Source organism: Gopherus evgoodei, chromosome 24 (genome assembly GCF_007399415.2).
Source record: "Gopherus evgoodei ecotype Sinaloan lineage chromosome 24, rGopEvg1_v1.p, whole genome shotgun sequence".
In the NCBI taxonomy this organism is placed as follows: Eukaryota; Metazoa; Chordata; order Testudines; family Testudinidae; genus Gopherus; species Gopherus evgoodei.
The window spans coordinates 1,956,671-1,972,747 of NC_044345.1; the positions used below are offsets into that span (position 1 = coordinate 1,956,671).

The 16,077-nt window shown below is 62.4% G+C and overlaps 1 protein-coding gene across 1 annotated transcript in view; it reads right to left on the reverse strand.

Moving 5' to 3' along the window:
* Positions 1–126: 126 nt before the first annotated feature.
* The window catches only part of INTS3 (integrator complex subunit 3), a 64,887-nt gene continuing 48,936 nt past the window's right edge, over positions 127–16,077 (reverse strand). The window contains exons 22-30 of the mRNA XM_030541883.1: positions 15,984–16,052; positions 13,217–13,292; positions 10,693–10,806; positions 10,222–10,270; positions 5,944–6,111; positions 3,018–3,118; positions 2,350–2,422; positions 1,834–1,987; positions 127–1,225 (exon numbers count right to left, since the gene is read on the reverse strand). Of these exons, the coding sequence (XP_030397743.1) occupies positions 1,148–1,225; positions 1,834–1,987; positions 2,350–2,422; positions 3,018–3,118; positions 5,944–6,111; positions 10,222–10,270; positions 10,693–10,806; positions 13,217–13,292; positions 15,984–16,052 (882 nt within the window). The 3' untranslated portion in view covers positions 127–1,147. The remainder of the gene's footprint in view (positions 1,226–1,833; positions 1,988–2,349; positions 2,423–3,017; positions 3,119–5,943; positions 6,112–10,221; positions 10,271–10,692; positions 10,807–13,216; positions 13,293–15,983; positions 16,053–16,077) is intronic.

The window sequence follows — 16,077 nt, forward strand, 5'->3', positions numbered from 1 at the left end:
GAGCCATTCACTTGAATGCCCGGCCAATGGAGTCTCCCCAGGCCCAGTCAGAGGCAGACAATGCCCATCCCTGCGCCAGCAACTCTGCCTCGCCCAGGCGCACACACCATCAGGCAAGACGGGCACTTTGTAAAAAAATCTGAGTTTTATTTTAGTTTTAAAAACACTTTAAAAGGCAAATCTCTCTGGGGAAAGAGCTTTGGATCTTCAGCCTTGCATCTGGGCCGCCTGCCTGTGAACAGTTCTGCCAAGCAGGCATCTTCTGCACTGGTGCGGCCCGTTCGGGTCGGGTTTGTGCTCTGCTCCTCCTCCCAGCTTGGGGGGCTTGGCTCGCAGGGAAGAGATTGGGGGGCAGGGCTGCTCATGGGGTTTGGCTCTTTTCGGACTCCCAGCCCCAGTTCGTCCCGCTAGCAGCGAATGGGCTCCGGGTGCTGGTCTCTACCCCGCTGGCTGGGCTTTCCTGGGCAGTGTCCGCTCCATGGCAGAAGCTAAAGGCTGCTGTGGGGCCAAGGCTCTGGACTGTGGTGAAAATCACAGGTGGGAACTAAGCCAGCATGGCCAGGGAAGGGTGGGCAGGTGCCCCAGGCCGTGGGCTGCCCTGGCACAGGTAAGCCTGGGGTTTCCTGCTGGTCTGCTAGGCTGCCCCCTCCTGGAAGCGTCTGGGAGCAGCAAGCCAGTTCTCACTATTTATTTACATTTCGTATATGGAAATAGGAGGCCTTTGCTCTGCAGCCTGTCTGGTTTCCTGTCCAGCCCCCAGCACACAGGGGCCTGGCACACCTGCTGCTGAAGTCTCCCCAGCTGCCCCCTCTCTCGGGGACTTGGCGCTGTGCCCCTCAGCCTGGCACCCAGATGCCACGGAAAGAGGCACTCACTGCAGCCGGTCACCCCACAATTCCGTTAGAAAGGGACTCGGACGGCAGCCCGGTGGGGCCGGCGGTGCCGCTGGCAGGAGGCTGCAGGCACGTGGTGGGTGCAGCCACAGACAGACAGCTTGCGCCTCGCTTGCTTCCAGCCTGGGTACCGCTTCGCCCAGCTGCTCCACAACCACCAGGGGCAGCTGCTGCTGCTTTGCAGGGACTTCCAGAGCCGCTGCTGCCACTTGCCACAGCGGGCCAGGGTGGAGCTGGGCACGGGGCCACGCCCCTCAGTCACTGTCTGAGCCCACAGCGGACGAGCCTTTCCGTTTCCGTTTGGTGGGTTTCGGCTTGGTGTCCTCTTCCTCCTGAAAGTGAGAGCAGGGGGCAGCCGTCACGGGCACTGCCAGGCGAGTGGAGCCTGGTGGGGTGGGGATCACAGGCAATGTCTGAGGGGATGGGGTACGGACGGCAGGGCCCAGTTGGGGGTTGGTGACTGTCATGGGCACTGCCAGGCGGGCAAAGGGGCAGGGCCCGGTGGGGTGGGGATCACTGGCCATGTCGGGAGGCGGGTGAGGGGACAGCAGGGCCCGGTTGGGGGCTGGCAGCTGTCATGGACACTGTCAGGCGGGCAGAGGGCCAGGGCCAGGGCCAGGTAGGGGTGGCCCTCTGTGGGTGCTGCCGGTGAGGCTGGGGTCAGTGGGATCCTTGCCCCACTGCACAGGGCTGTGGCAGAGCTGTGTGGGTGGCATGGCTGAGGGCAGTGCCAACCTGTCCCCACCAGAGGAAGAAGGTACAGGGCGGCAGGAGCCCCCTATCCCGGGGAAGAAACCAGGAAGAGCACGGGAACCCTGCTGAGAGCTGCAGCTCTGCCTCAGAGCCCAGTGGGGCGAGGCCTCCTGGATGTGGCCAGAAGTTCCTCGCTCCGTGGTGCTGTGCCCCAGCTCTCCGGAGGGCCCCGGGGGGTGACACTCACCGAGGCGCTGCTGGAGGCAGACTCCTCCTCGTTGGCTGGCTGGGCGGCGTTCTTCCGGCTGCGGGGGCTGGACAGCGCGGCTTTCCTGCGGCTCTTTGGGGGCTTGCTGGAGGAGTCCTCGTACTCCTCGGCCAGGGAGAAGAGGTCGCTGAACCTGACCGAGAGCAAGCTGGGGGGGTAAGGCTCTGGGCACCCCTAGACCCACCCCACAGCTGCACTAGCTCTCCCTCCCTGCATCTGCTCAGACCCCATGGGCCTGGACCTCCACCAGCCCAGCGCTGCCCCAGCTCTCCGGACATCCCCATAACCCCCGCCCGCCCTGGGTGACAGGCTGGGCATAGCCCCGGACTGTGTGAAGCCGGGCACAGGCTGGTTCCTGCCTGGCTACACGAGGGGGCCTGGGCTGGAACGTGCAGCTCCAAGCTTACTGCTGAATCCTGTGACCCAGTGCGCTCCCGGCACACCCCCGAGTCACCCCCGGCCTTGCGAGTGGATCGGTGACATGGCTGCACTTACTTCATCTTGTGGGCTTCGTCGCAGCTGGCCTGGACATGCTGCAGCGCCTGCAGGATCGGCGTTTGGCTGAAAACTGGCAGGCAAGGAGACGAGGCCAGTCAGAGCCCTACCCTGCCAGCCCCATTGCTGGCCAGTGGCACGGAGGAAGCCCTTCTCCCAGGCTGAGTCCCACCCGCCAGGCTCCGTCCCATCTCTGCACCTTGGCTCCCCACGTGTACAGTGCTGGGTAACTCCGTGGAGGAGGAAGGGGCCCAGCCCCATGGCGCAGAATCCCAGCCCAGCGGGTGAAGGAAGGAAGCGCTCTTGTCCCAGGAGGCAGCACCAGGGGGCAGAGCCTAGATGTTCTGCCCAGGCCTGTGGACTGCTGGGCCCCTCCCAGTCTCTGCTGACCCGAGCCAGGCTGGGGCCAGCGATTCCATGGCGGGAGAAGGGGAGGGCAGTGCCCCTCTAGCCATGGGGCTAAGAAAGGAGACCTTACAGCACCCCTGCCCATCACCCCAGCAACGTGTCTGTACAGTACGGAGAACAATAGGGCCCCCAGACCCTGACGGCCACATCCCATCCCAGGCACCCAGGAGCGACCATGCTGCCAACCTCTCCCAGCTCCGCCCACCAGTGGCCAGACAGCCCCCTCCGAGCCCCCCTCCTGCCGGGCACGGCCCACGTACAGTTCTGTTTGGTGTTGGTCAGGTTCAGCCGGAGGTTGTCCAGGTGCTCCAGGATCTGCTCTAGTGTCAGCTGGGCCAATTTGCTACTTGAACTGCGCAAGCTGAGGACAGGGCAAGGGAAGCAGAGTTAGTCCCTGGGGGGTCCCGGAGCCACCCACTGTCCCAGAGCGCCGCAGGGATCCCCCCTCTACCTGGCATTTGAGGCTGGGGCCCCTCCATAGCCAGGAAGCTGGCTCTGCAGGAGAGGACGGGCCATGGCAGAGCAAGCCTCCAGGGGCAGGCATAGCACCGCGCCCCACCACACCCCTACCCTCTTGGGGGACACCAGGCTGCTCCCTGGCAGCTCAGATCCCAGGGTGCTGCAGAAGCCCCAAGGCAGGGAGGGAGGAGGGCTCAACACTGGCATGAGATCGAGCCCAAGGCTTTGCCTGTGAAGCTGGGGCGCCTGGAGGCTCTTCTGATCCCAAACCTCATGCATCCCCAGAGGCCACTCCACCCAGCAAGCATGGAACCAACCCTGCACCTGGTGCGGCAGCAGCACCAGGCTGTGGGGAACGCGGTGTCCTCGCAGTGCCAGTGCGCCGGGCATCAGCCGCAGGGGGGTGTTGGCTGGAGAGCTCGTAAGCTTGGATTAGAACAGCCGACTTATTGGGCCCGGAAAAAATGAAGAGAGCCCTGGCGGTCACCTATCAAATGCTGCTAATTAACGAGGGGAAATGGAACCAAGCGGATGGAGCTGGAGATTTCCACAGGAACCGCTTCTCGAGGGGAGGGGAATGGAGGGGGGGGGCCCTGTCTTTTCATAGCTGTACAGCCCCTAGCCTAACAGGTCCCTGAGCGGGCGGCCTGGAGCCTCTGCGCTGCAGAACCTGAACAAGGCACCAAGGAGGGGAGAACTCTAGGCCGGCCACTGCAAACTGGGAGCTTGTGTCTCCCCTCCCATAGCACAAACACCGTGCCACAGCCACGCCGCAACCCCCCGCCAAGAGCCGGGCCCCGGCTGTGCCGCCAGGCCACCCCCAGAGCTGGCCCCCGCAGAGCCGGGCCCCGGCCGTGGCCCCCCCCGCAGAGCCGGGCCCCGGCCGTGCCGCCCCCCCCCCCGAGCCGGGCCCTGGCCACGCCGCCAGGGGACCGTGCCCCGCACTGCAGGGAGCTGGCCCAGTCAGCGCGCGGCACTAGTGCTGCTTCAGGACACTAGATGTCCCTTGTGCTCCAGGCAGAGCAGTGCCCGCAGAGCCCTGGGAGGACAGCGGAGGGCACTGTTCCCCCTCAACAGAGACACCTCAAGCTGCCTCGTCAGGAGCTGGCCTGGGGGGTTGGCTCCGGGAAGCAGGACTGGACAAGGGGCTGTTTCCCCATTGCCCTGGCCCAGCTGCTCTGGTGGCCGTTGGGGGCTTTCTGCGAGCCGAGTTTCACGGTTCTCAGGCCCCAGGCCAAGCGCCTGCTCTCAGCCTGCCTGAGCCATGGAGACAGAGCTCCCATCTGCCTTCGAGTGGGTCCCTCCCATGGGTGCTGCCAGCCTGCAGCATTTCGGTTAGCCAGGCCCTTTCTCCAGCGCTGGGCTTGGGGGACAGGAATCCCCAGAGCTCTTTGCCAGGCAGCTGGGCCCCTGCCCGCATGGGAAAGGCCAGGCTGGGGGTCCTGGTCCCCACCCCATGCCCAGCTCAGTGGGGCTGCAGGCCACGGCGGTGACGTGTCAGTTACACACGCATGCGCCATGGCCCCTTTGTCGCCCTGGCAGAGGAAACACCAGCACGGCTCAGCACATGCTGCTGGCAAGCCCAGCACGCCGAGACACCGGGCACGGGAGAGGCAGCTGCAGGGCCTGGCGCCTGTGTCGTTCTGCAGGGAGCGTGGGCCAGTGCAGGCTGCTGCCAATGCACAGGAGCCTCGTCCCATCCTCACTTGGATGGGCTGGAGCATCTCACCGGGTTGCTGGCCTCAGGCTGGGTTCTAACTGCAGTTTCCCCCCAGAGCCCACCCCAGCACCCCAGCCCTGACATGCTGTGCTGAAGTGGGAATGTTCTTGCTGTGTCTGTGAATGCTGAGTGGGGAGTGTTGACCTGGGAAGGCTGCAGCGGAGTTGTGCTGGGACGGCCTTGGGGAAGGGAGGATACCTGAGCATGTCACCTGAGAACCAGGAGGGGGGTTGAAGGCCAGGTGACACCTCCGCCCAGGACACTGGACAAAGGACACACAGGCTGGGGGAGGAGCCGGGGGGAGGCTGAGTGAGAGGCTGGAGGGCATTTTCAGTTTGGAGCTGGCTGGAAGGAGGGAGGGGTGCCCCGACCAAGGGGGCTGTGGCCTCCTTGGGGCCCCAGATGGACCTAACTAAAGGGGGTCCTGTTGTCTGAACCGCCAAGACCTGTCTTGGACTGTGTTCCTGTCGTCTAAATAAACCTTGTGTGTTACTGGCTGCCTGAGAGTTCTGGTGAATCGCAGGAAGCCGGGGGTGCAGGGCCCTGACTCACCCACACTCCATGACACTTGCCCCCCCAGCACCAGTCCTGGACCCCCAACAAGCCCTGACAATCCCAACCCCACCTGTGCACCTCAGCCCTGACCTGCAGCGCTCCGCACAGTCCAGGCTCAGGCACAGAACTAATCTCCACCATGTGGTTATTTTTGCTGACAACAAATATTCTCAAAGGACCGAGATCAACCAGCTCATTCCACCCCTGCCTGCACTAGGCAACCTGAATCACGGTGTCCAGCAGCAGCAGCCTGGTGCGTTCACTGCCTGCGCAGCGCCAGGCCCCCGGCCTCTTGACCCCGAGGGTGGCCTCTTGCCAGAGTTACACCACTTTCTGTGCAGGGAGCGTGGGGGACGTCTCCTCACCCAAAACAAGCCTCCTCAGCCACCTACCCAGGCCACAGGCTCCCTGAGGAGGGAGCTGTGGGAGAAGAGGGGCCCCCCACCCCTCACCTCTGGCGTTTGCGCGGCAGGCTGTTGTTCTTGATCAGCAGGGATTTGATGTGCTCTGCCAGCAGGTCGTCGTGTTTGATGCACCAGTGCCGCAGGATGCTGGTGGTGAACTGGTCGTCCGGATGGCAAGGCCGGCTCAGCACCATCTTCACCATTTCCTCGCTGGGCCTGCCGCAGGAAGGGAAAGGGGGGTGAAGGAAAAGCCTCAGCACATCCAATCCCACTTCTGCTGCCATGAGTGAGACGCGGCAGGCGGCCGGCCCCCCCTTGCCCATCACCATTGCTAGTTCCCTAGCCAGAAAGACAGGATTCGGCAGAAACCGTGGCGCGGCCCTCTGGTTCCGAGGTCCCAGGGCTCGCAGGTGACGGGGCTGCCTTGCTCAGCTCTGGCTCCAGGACCTCCAGCGGGGCGGGGACCAGGTGCATTAGATACAAAGCTGCGTGGCAGGGAGCTCACCCAGCCCTTTCCTGAGATACGGAAGAGACCAGCCCCCATGGAGCAGCCTGGCACCTCCCCAGAGTCCCTGCGCCAGCCGCCTGCGCTGGCCTTGCTGCAACACACTCTTCACTGCCGCTCCTGTGCATTCTGGCACCGTGGGCCTGGGCCAATACCACTTAGAGACAGGATCAGATTAGCCAGCTGCAAGTGCAGCATCAATGAATAGAAAGAAATCGCTCTTCACTCAGCCATGGGAGGTGAGCAGAGCAGGCAGAGATCAGTGGCTAGGCCGGGAGGCAGACGATGGGCGGCTCTCTGGCTCTGACAGGTGCCCGGTGCCAGAAGCAGCCCAGCAGAGCTCAGGCTGAGCAGGGCTGGGCCAGCACTGGCCTGGGAGAACGGTGCCTCGGGTGGTTCTTTTCTGGAGCAAAGGGGAGCATCTGGCTGCTGGTGGGGTGGCTTTGGAGGAGGTGTGACCAAGTGGGAACGTTCTTGCTGTGTTCTGTGAATGCTGAGTGGGGAGCATTGACCTGGGAAGGTTGCAGGGGAGTTGGGACTGCCTGCATTGGGGAAGGGAGATACCTGAGCATGTAACCTGAGAACCCAGGAGGGGGGTTGAAGGCCAGGTAACACCTCTGCCCGGGAAACTGGATAATGGCTGGGGGAGGAGCCGGGGGGAGGCTGAGTGAGGGGCTGGAGGAAGTTTCAGTTTGAAGCTGGCTGGAAATGGAGAGGGGTTCCCCGACGGGGCTTGGGCTTCCCAACGGGCTGTGGCCTCCCTGGGGCCCCAGATGGACCTGACTGAGGGGTCCTGTTGTCTGTACCCACAAGGCCTGTCTTGGACTGTGTTCGTTGTCTAAATAAACCTTCTGTTTTACTGGCTGGCTGAGAGTCCTGGTGGATCGCAGGAAGCTGGGGGTGCAGAGCCTTGACTCCCCCACCCTCCATGACAGAGGCATCCACTCAAGTTAGTCACTAAGAATCCTAGTGCTCTTTGGTAAGCATCCTGGCAAATTTCAACTCTAGGTAATTACCTCACAGCTGCCTCCTTCCTCCCCAGAGGTGGCTGCCTTGCAGTGGTGGTGCATGAAGCCTGCACAGTGTTTTTGGGACAAGATGTGCTACAGGGGACGGTGCCATTCTGCGTTTTGCTCAGCGGATGTCTCCTGCCCATGAAACCTTTCTGGGCACCCCCTGGGTTGGAGTCCCACGGCGAGCCGGCGTACTGATCCTCCCCTAGCTAGCTGGCGTCAGGGAGTTTCTGCCACCACTTGTCATTTCTGGGAAGCTGTTCTGCTCCAGCACGCTGGCACAGCCCCCCGCTGAGAACAGTGCCCACCGGCCAGGTTGGGGAGTGAGCCACATGGCCTGTCACAGGACGGTGTCATTCAGCCCTTCAACTCCTGGCAGGGAGGAAACTGTCACTGTCCCCATTTTACAGATGGGCAAGAGGAGGCGTGGGGCAAAGTGACTCTCTAGGGTCACACCGCAGGTCAGCTCTGAGCCAGGACTTGACTCCAGGCCCCCTGCTCAGTGCCAGACGTGCTCAGCCCTAGCTGTGCCGTGCCGTGCCTTGTCCTCAGCCCTCCAGAAGAGACGATGGGGGCAGGATGAGCCTTACCAGGCAGCAGGTCTGGTGCCAAGTAGGTACCAGCCCCAGTGACACAGGAAGGGAGAAGACAGGTCCTGGCTGGTGGATGCCAGGACACTGATCAAGCCACCCATCCAGGTCCTCCGGTGTTAGCACCGTGCCGACTGCACAGGAAACGGAAAGCCGTCTCGGGGGGGGGGGGTGCCCCTTGAGAAGCAGGCGAGAGGAGTGTGATAATGCTTCCCCGGGCCTGGCCAGAATCACATTGCCAATTACTGCTGAGCAAGGGGGAGGGGACGCAGGCCAGAGAGGGGGCCTCTGCCCCCAGATAAAGCTGCTGCTGCCTCCATCTCCTCTGTGGCATCCTGGGCCCAAGGCGGGGGTGTGGAGCGCTGGATGGGCATGCATGGCACATGAAATATGGTTTTAATTCCCTTTCCTAAGCCGCCGTATCTGAGCAGGGGCTTACTGAAGGCGGGAGGCGCTCCGAGCTCCCCTAACACATCAGCAATAATCGCACGGCTGTTTGCCTTCCCACGCAGAGGAGACTGGGGACAAGTGTCAGATCAAATCCCCGACAAGAGAGAGCCAGGGGTGGAAAGCCCAAGGGACCTTTCAGGAGCGGCCCTGCAGCTTGGCCGGGGATCAGTCTCCAAGGGGCAGCCGCATTGCCCTGCCGATCCCCGTGAAGCCCAGCCTGCAGCACCCCGGCTATCCCAGCTCTGGCAATATACAGAGCTCTCCCGAGAGAGGTCACGACGACCTGTTGGGAGCCTCTCTGGAGCACTCCCTGCACATCAGCCATGCAGGTGGGGCTCTGACGGGAAGGAAGGACCAGTGGTGGGTAGAGCCGGACCCCAACCCCAGCTGTGCCCTAGCTCAGGCTCTGAGGGCAGAAGGTAACCCCTCTCCCGCATGGCGCTAGCCGGGATACTGAGACGCGGTACCTCAGCCCAGTGCCAACTAAACTGACCAGAACTCCCCAGTGGCCAGCAACTGCCCCCACCCTGGGCAGACAGGCTGGCCCCAGGAAGCCTCCCTCTCGTTAATCCTTCCTGCCTGGGGTCTCAAGCAATCAAACTGAAGGTGTTTGGTGCTTAGCAGGGTCAGGGCCTGGGAGCCAGGACTCCAGGGTTCAAGTCGCTGCCGACTCGACCCTGGCAAAGTCTCTGCCCCTCTCCGGGCCTCAGTTTCCCCTCTGCAAATGGGAAGAATATCCACTCAGAGGTGCTGTGAAGGGTAATGGGCTGGGAGCCTGGGGGCTGCTTAGGAGCTAGGGAAGAGCCAGGGGGGTTTCTGTAATCCGCAGGCAGAGATCAGACCAACGGTGTGGCTCTGAGAGGCCAAAGGGGGGAATTCAGGGAGGGAGGGACAGGATCTGTCCTCCCATCTCCCTCCCTAGACACAGCAGCACACAATATGCAGCCTCACTCCCGAGGGCCAGGACACGCCTGCAGCCCTTGCTCAGACCCTGCCTAGCCTTGCAAAGCCTGTGACTGGAACTTTTAACACGTTAAGAGCAGGATTTTTCAGGGCCACCTTAAAGACGCGCGAAGGCGGCAGCTCCTGCACTGATCAAATCTGGATTGATTAGAGCTAAGCCGCAGGGGAGCGATCACTTCGGTGGCGCTCTGCTCCTTGGAGCGTTGGGAGTGGAGCTGCCGTGTGCTGGAGAAATTCAATGTTCCGTCTGTCGCCGTCGTTTCTGGCACGCTGATTAACGAGCGAGAAGAGCGGTGCTCCCGGCGGCTCCATGGAGCGGGTACTGCCTGTTACTCCAGCCCAGCTCAGGGACCCAACGCATCGGGGCAAGGGATGAGGAGGAACCCTCCAGCGCTTCTCTTAAGGGTCATGCCGACACGAAGGAAAGGGGCACGCTCGCTGCGATTCCCTGCCCATGGCTGCTGCTGCCACCCGGCGTCGACCCAGCCAGGAATTCCCAGAGCAGAACATGGGAAACCCCACGGGCAGGACTCAACGCATGTGGTCCCAGCAAGCAGCCCCATAAGCCCTCTGCACAGGCCCCGATCCTGCAGCAAACTGCACGTGGGCAGGGCCCCCTGGTGTCCCCTGCCTGCTGCACCCGGGGCCACGTAATGCCTGGCCCTGTCCAGCATTAGCCAAGAGAGGCCGCTCTGCTCTGGCCTGCTCTCCTTTGGGAACCCCTGCCCTCTGCAGTTCAAGGGGCCAGCAAAGTACCCCCCTGGCACAGCACACTCAGACCACCCCTCCCCCACTGCATACGTACTTCTCTCTTCTCAGCTGCAGCAGCAAACAGGACAGTGCCTCTGGGTGCTCTGCAAGGGAAACCAAAGGGGCTTAGTTTATTCCCGACAGCTGGGACCCCCAGTGACTGCTGAGGAGCTCAGAGCCCTTGGCTGCAGGTATCTGAGCAGACATGCCCACAGTTCCTGCCACCCGTCCCCAGGGCCCCTCGTGGTGTCCACCCACGCAGCCTGGTCCACGCTCCCTGACCCCACCGCTAACACACAGCCCCTGCCAGGGGGCGGCAGCAGACGCTGGGCGTGTAATTCTTGGCCTGGGGCAAAGCTGAGTCTTGTGCAGAGCTCCTGGGGGCTGCACGCTTCCTCTCCCTGCATACGTGCACACACTGCTGGGCAGCAGAATCGGCTGGGTGGACCCAGCAGGGATTGGACCCCCGAGATTGTGCTGTGTGTGTGTCTGACACACGCGGGGCGCAGGCCGCCTGCCGGCTCACCTTTGTACTTGAGGTGCTGCAGGATGGGGATGATGGTCTCCAAGGGGATGTTGTGTGCCAAGAAGAGCTGCCAGGTGCAGTACTGCTCAAACGTCTCCCAGTCCAGGCTCTGAACTAGAGGGGAAAGCAGAGCACTCGTTAGGGGGGAGGCTGGGGAGATAGCTCCAGCAGGAGGCAGGGGCCTAGGACAAGTGTAAGGGCAGAGATGTGACTGAGGAGGCTGCATGCTGCAGGGAGGTCTTGCAGGGGGAGCGTGGGTGGTGTCTGTGCCACGCCCTGGCAGAGGGATCCAGGATGCCAGCAGCCAAGCAGAGTCTGAGCATTCTGTGCCGGTTTAAACACCGGGTGCCGGCATGTGGGTCCTTGAGCAGTTTTGAACAGCTCAAAGCCCAGGGTCTCGGAGGGAATGAGCTTAGAGCATTGCTTGGAGCCTTCCGTTCAGTGCCAGGGCTAGAGCTAAACGGACCAGAGCGGCGGGAGAGACTCCTCACCAGGCACTTGCTGGGGGAACCGCTTATCCCTTCAGCGTCCCAGCCTGGACACTGGGCACTAGGGCTCTGCAAGCACCCCCAGCCTGGCACCTGAGGGCCTGGTGACAGTGCAGGTCGCAGATGAGCCAGGAGACCGGCCTGTGCCGTGCAATGATCTGCCCACTGGCTGTGAGCTGGGGTGATCCTCCAGCCCTGGCAATCTGAAATCCAGAGGGGTGTTTTTCTGAGTGTTCTGCTCCAGGGCGCCCAGGAGTTCAGTCAGGGCAGTCCCCCAGCCGGTGCGGTGCACACAGCTCAGAGTGGATATGCAGTGTTCCTGCCGGCCTACGAGTCTTACAGCAAACACAGGGAGACCCCAGACCCCAGTCCTCTGGCTTCATAGGAGCAGCCTCGACGTGCAGGTCAGACCACAGGGCCACCTCTGACCATCTCCCACCACCTGTCAGCCTGACGGAGTTTTGACAGCTGCTGTTACATACCACAATTACAAGCTTATCAGCTGCTACCATCACAGGGGGCAGACGGCTGCGAACAGGGCGAGTCGGGTCCAGAACACTCGGAGCACTGGCCCGCGTCTGTGAGGGGACAGGCTGAGCCTCCTAGAAACTCCGCAGCTGAGCACGCATGTGGGGACGGCAGAACTAGCAGAGGAGTTTTCTTTCCCTCTGTTCTCCCTGACGTTCCCCTGAAAGGCTCTGGCAGCCCGTCGCAGAGAGAGAGAGACTGAACCGTGCCCGTTGCTCATAGCCCAGGCCTTTCATGGAGGGAGTGCCGAGCCCAGTACCAATCACCCGCCCTACGCTGCTCAGCGTCTCCGGATTCCCTTGGGACTCACCAAGCACTCTGTCTCAAGCCTGGTTAAACTCATCAGCACTGCTCACAGCTCAGATCCAAGCAAACGACTAATCCCACAGGCCTGCTCGGGGCAGTGATCCTTTAAGCAGTGCCACTAAGATGACATGGATCAGAGGAGGAAATGCCAATCTCCAGGCAACTGGTGCCACCGTCCCCGCCCTGAGAGCTGCCCCAGGTGCCAGGCTCCTGCACTGGCAGGCCACACCTGGGCGTCTCTTTACCAGCACCTTGTTACTTGCAGTGTTATAACAGACTGTACGACTTTTGCAGCGCAGAGGTGGGGGATATTTCCTCCCCTCAACCAGGGAACATCCCCATCACTTTAGTCCAGCTCAACGAAGGCTCCCAGCATTGCCCACCCATGGCCCCCAGTGGAGAAGGGGACTCAGCGCTGCCAGGGCTGTGGCTTTTGCGAGTAGCAGGAGCATGTCATTCCAGCGACCTGCAGGGAGCGCTGGACACCAGTAGCAGCACCACCCCCGAGGGCCTGGCAGCACCAAGGGAGAAAGCCACCCCCTCCTTGGCCCTGAGAGCACAGCACGGCCAGCCACGTCTCCATGACGCACTGCTGGGTGGCGGCCGATTTACAGGCTCCTCCTGGCAGGTGCTTGAGAAACAGTAGCCCCACCTGCCCGTGCACATGGCATCCTTCCCTGCCTGGCCGGGAGCAGAGCCCCAGGGCGTGCATTGCTGGGGCTGCTACTTAGGGAGCAGGGAGACGCCAGTGGAACTGCCCCAGCACGGTCCGAGCCCTGGCCAGAATCACCAGTCCGAAAGAGGGCCAGGAAAGCTCACCAGGCCAAAAGGTGCTGCCTGGTGTCTAGATACCACAGGGCTGGGCATGAGAGAGACGGTGTGTGGACTCACGATGCCCAGGGCGATGTCAACAGGGAAGGAGCCCCAGGCTTGCTCAGCTCCTGGGGGTCACAGGAAGGCGGCGAGAGGTTTTGCCAGCCCAGAGTCTAAAGCAGCTGGGAGAAGAGGTCTCTGTTCTGCCCACCTGGAAGCCAGAGTCCGCCACACGAGACAAGCGGCTGCTGGTGACTGTTTAAACTGCATCTGTGTTCACCTCCCAAATACAGGCACCCTATCTCAGCTCCCGACCCCCACATGGCCACGCCCATCTCCGCCCATACGGCCACGCCACCTCCACCTGGGCGAGGGGGGTTCCTACTCACTCAGGATGTTGAGCACCGAATCTTTTCGGAACATCACCAGGTTCCCCATCATGACGTGACACACCAGCTCCTGCAGCTGGAAAGCAGAGCACAGTGGGGTGAGTGCAGGAAGGCCGGGAGCTGGAGGGGGTGTGTGTCAAAAAGCCAGAGTGCTGGGGGGCGCGGGGGGAACAGGGGCGGGGGGGGGTCAAAGAGCCAGAGTGCGGAGGGTGGGGGGGCAGGCCAGCGTGACATTAACCCGAGTGCTGGGATTTCCCGCCAGCAGCAGACGGTGCTCACCCCGGGCAGGCTCAGCCAGCGCTCTCGCAGCACGGAGATGATCCCTGGAGAGCCCAGGCGGTGGAGGAGCCGCAGTCCCAGCATGGCCCGTCTGGCACACACAAGTGGCCCCCCAGCGAAAACAGGGATCCGGGCGAGCGCAGCAGAAACCTTCCCAAGCGCAGGTGGCTCATAAATCAGAGCCGTTCTAGGCAGCTCCAGGGGTTCACACCTCAACCCCAGAGGTGCAGCGCCTGCTGCACAGAACAGGGCAGATACCAGCAGGCCGGACTTGGGTGAGAGGGACCAGCAGCTGGGGGAGCGAATGAGACCCTCGGCTGGACCCCAGAGCAAGGCAGGAATCACTCACATGTCGTTCCCGCTGGCAAGGGCTGGGTCACTGCTAGGCGCAGAGGCCTCCAGCCCAGCACAAGGGGCCACACGGACCTGCCCCTTTTGTCTGCAGCAGGGATCTGGGGGAACACTCGCCCCCAAGCAGATGGGCAGAGCCTGGCCATTGACAGTGGCTCATGCTCTGGCTGCAAGTCGCCCTTCCCTTAGTTCCACTCCCAGCACGACGCCCTGGCTCCTCTCCCCCCACTCACACTGCGGCAAGAGCCTCGAGTCTCTCCCTACACCTCACACACTTATCACTGAAGCGTCTTCTCTCCGCCCCGGACTCCCGCCCTATTGCTTGGGTCTGCGCAGCGGTCTGAGACAGCTGCCCTCCAAAGGCAAAGGGATGCAGCTTATGAGGAGACACTGGCCCCTGCGGCTGGTGGCAGCCATGGCCCTGGGACCTCCGAGGAGAGCCAAGAGCACCCGTCTCTCCCAGCCTGCCCCTTGCTGGGCTCGCGTCTTTTGTGTTACGAATCCCATTGGCTTGGAGGTTTGCTCCGTGCTGAGTTCCGGGAGGGAGGAGGTCAGGACTCTGCCCTGCCAGGGCTGCCTTTGCGGGCAGCAGGCGGGTTGGGCCGCCCAGGGACTGCAGGGAAACAGACGAAGCGAGCAGGGAAGAATAAGAGGAAGGGACGAACGAATCGGACAAGGGAGGGGAGAGGAAATGTGACCGGCGTGTGCTTGGAAACCTGGGCTGTGCTTCACAGACAGCGACAGAGCCCATGAGCAGTGACAGGAGCCAGCCGAACCGAGCCACCATGACTCAAGCCTTTCCCATACCTCAGACCATTTAGCTGCCTGCCAACCAAAACTCCCTGGCCAAAGCGCCAGCCTTGCTGCAGCTGGGAAAGCATCGACCGAGCCATTTTGAACACTCAGCTGATGTATAACTAGGGCAAGTTCCAGGGTTATCAGCCAATCGCGCTCCAGATGCACCCAGACAGCAGAAGTATTCAGTGTCTGGCTCTCCCCACCTTCCTCCCACGGACTATTTTTGGGTTTCTCTGAACTGATGTCATGGCAACTCCTGAGCGCTGCTGCTGGGAGAGGGTCTCCAAGCCGGGCTCAGCTCTCTGGATTGCTACATCAGGGCGGGGGAAGCCAGCTCTGGCCAAGGCCAAGCACAGCCTGGGTCCAAACCCAAGCATAATGGGCTCCCCTGGCCTGGGGCTGCCTGGAGGGATGGTCTCCCAGCAGCACTGCCCCCCCCCAGTGCCGCAGTCACTCAAGTCGGGTCCCATCTCCTGGCCGAGTACTGCTGCAGCCTGCGTTGGGAGGGCATGGCAGAAGGAGGTGGTAGGGATGCAGACCACGCTGCCTAGGCTACATCCAGGTGGTGGCGAGGGGAAGGAGCAGCAGCTGGGCCTCCCACTGCAGATCACGGGCCCCAGTCGGTTGGGGGGACCCTGACCCAAGGCTCTGGTGACCTCTCTCTGGGGTGCAGAGGCCTCCTGGCGTCTGCAGCACAAGCTTGTGTGCCGGAGCCCCAGTTCTGCAGGGTGAGAGCCGCCTCCTCACGCAGCATTCGCCAGCCAAGTGGGGGTCCCACTGCTTGCCGCTCACAGCGCTAGGAAGGGCTGGCTGGGTTGCCACATTTACCAGGGCTCCCATGGGATCTATGGGAGGCTTCCAACATCTTGCCCCTTCACTCAGCTCCCTTCTCATGGGAGAGTTTAGCTCTGCGGCAGCCTTCTCCTCCCGCCCCCTCGCCTGCCGTTCCCACACAGCTGCAGCTCACCAGGGCTCAGAACATATCCAGCCAAATCTCCACGCTCCCACCCCTGCCTCCCTGCAGCAGCTCCAGGCCTTGACAATCCCTTGAAGGCCATGGCTTGGATTTAACAGACTGACCCTGCATGCTGCAGCCCGGCCCCTCAGGGAAATGGGGCAGCCCTGTGGATTTAGAAGGGCTGCTGCACAGCCCAGGGCTCTGCCCCGCCCGACAATGAAGGGGTGCAAAATGCTCCCCGGGAGATGGCAGCTGGCTCTGAGAATGGCACGTCCCACCCTGCCTCTCTGCAGCTCCATGCTGAGCTCGGCCCACGTGCACCTGGTACAGAGGAGACGACAAACACTGCCCCTCCCCGGCACGCAGCGCCCCTGCTCCTACCTGGGCCGAGTCTATGACGGCGACTATCATGTTCAGCAGCTCCCCGCTCCGGAGGGTCTCGTCGGGGAACTGAAAGAGTTGCAAGCAGAATGGA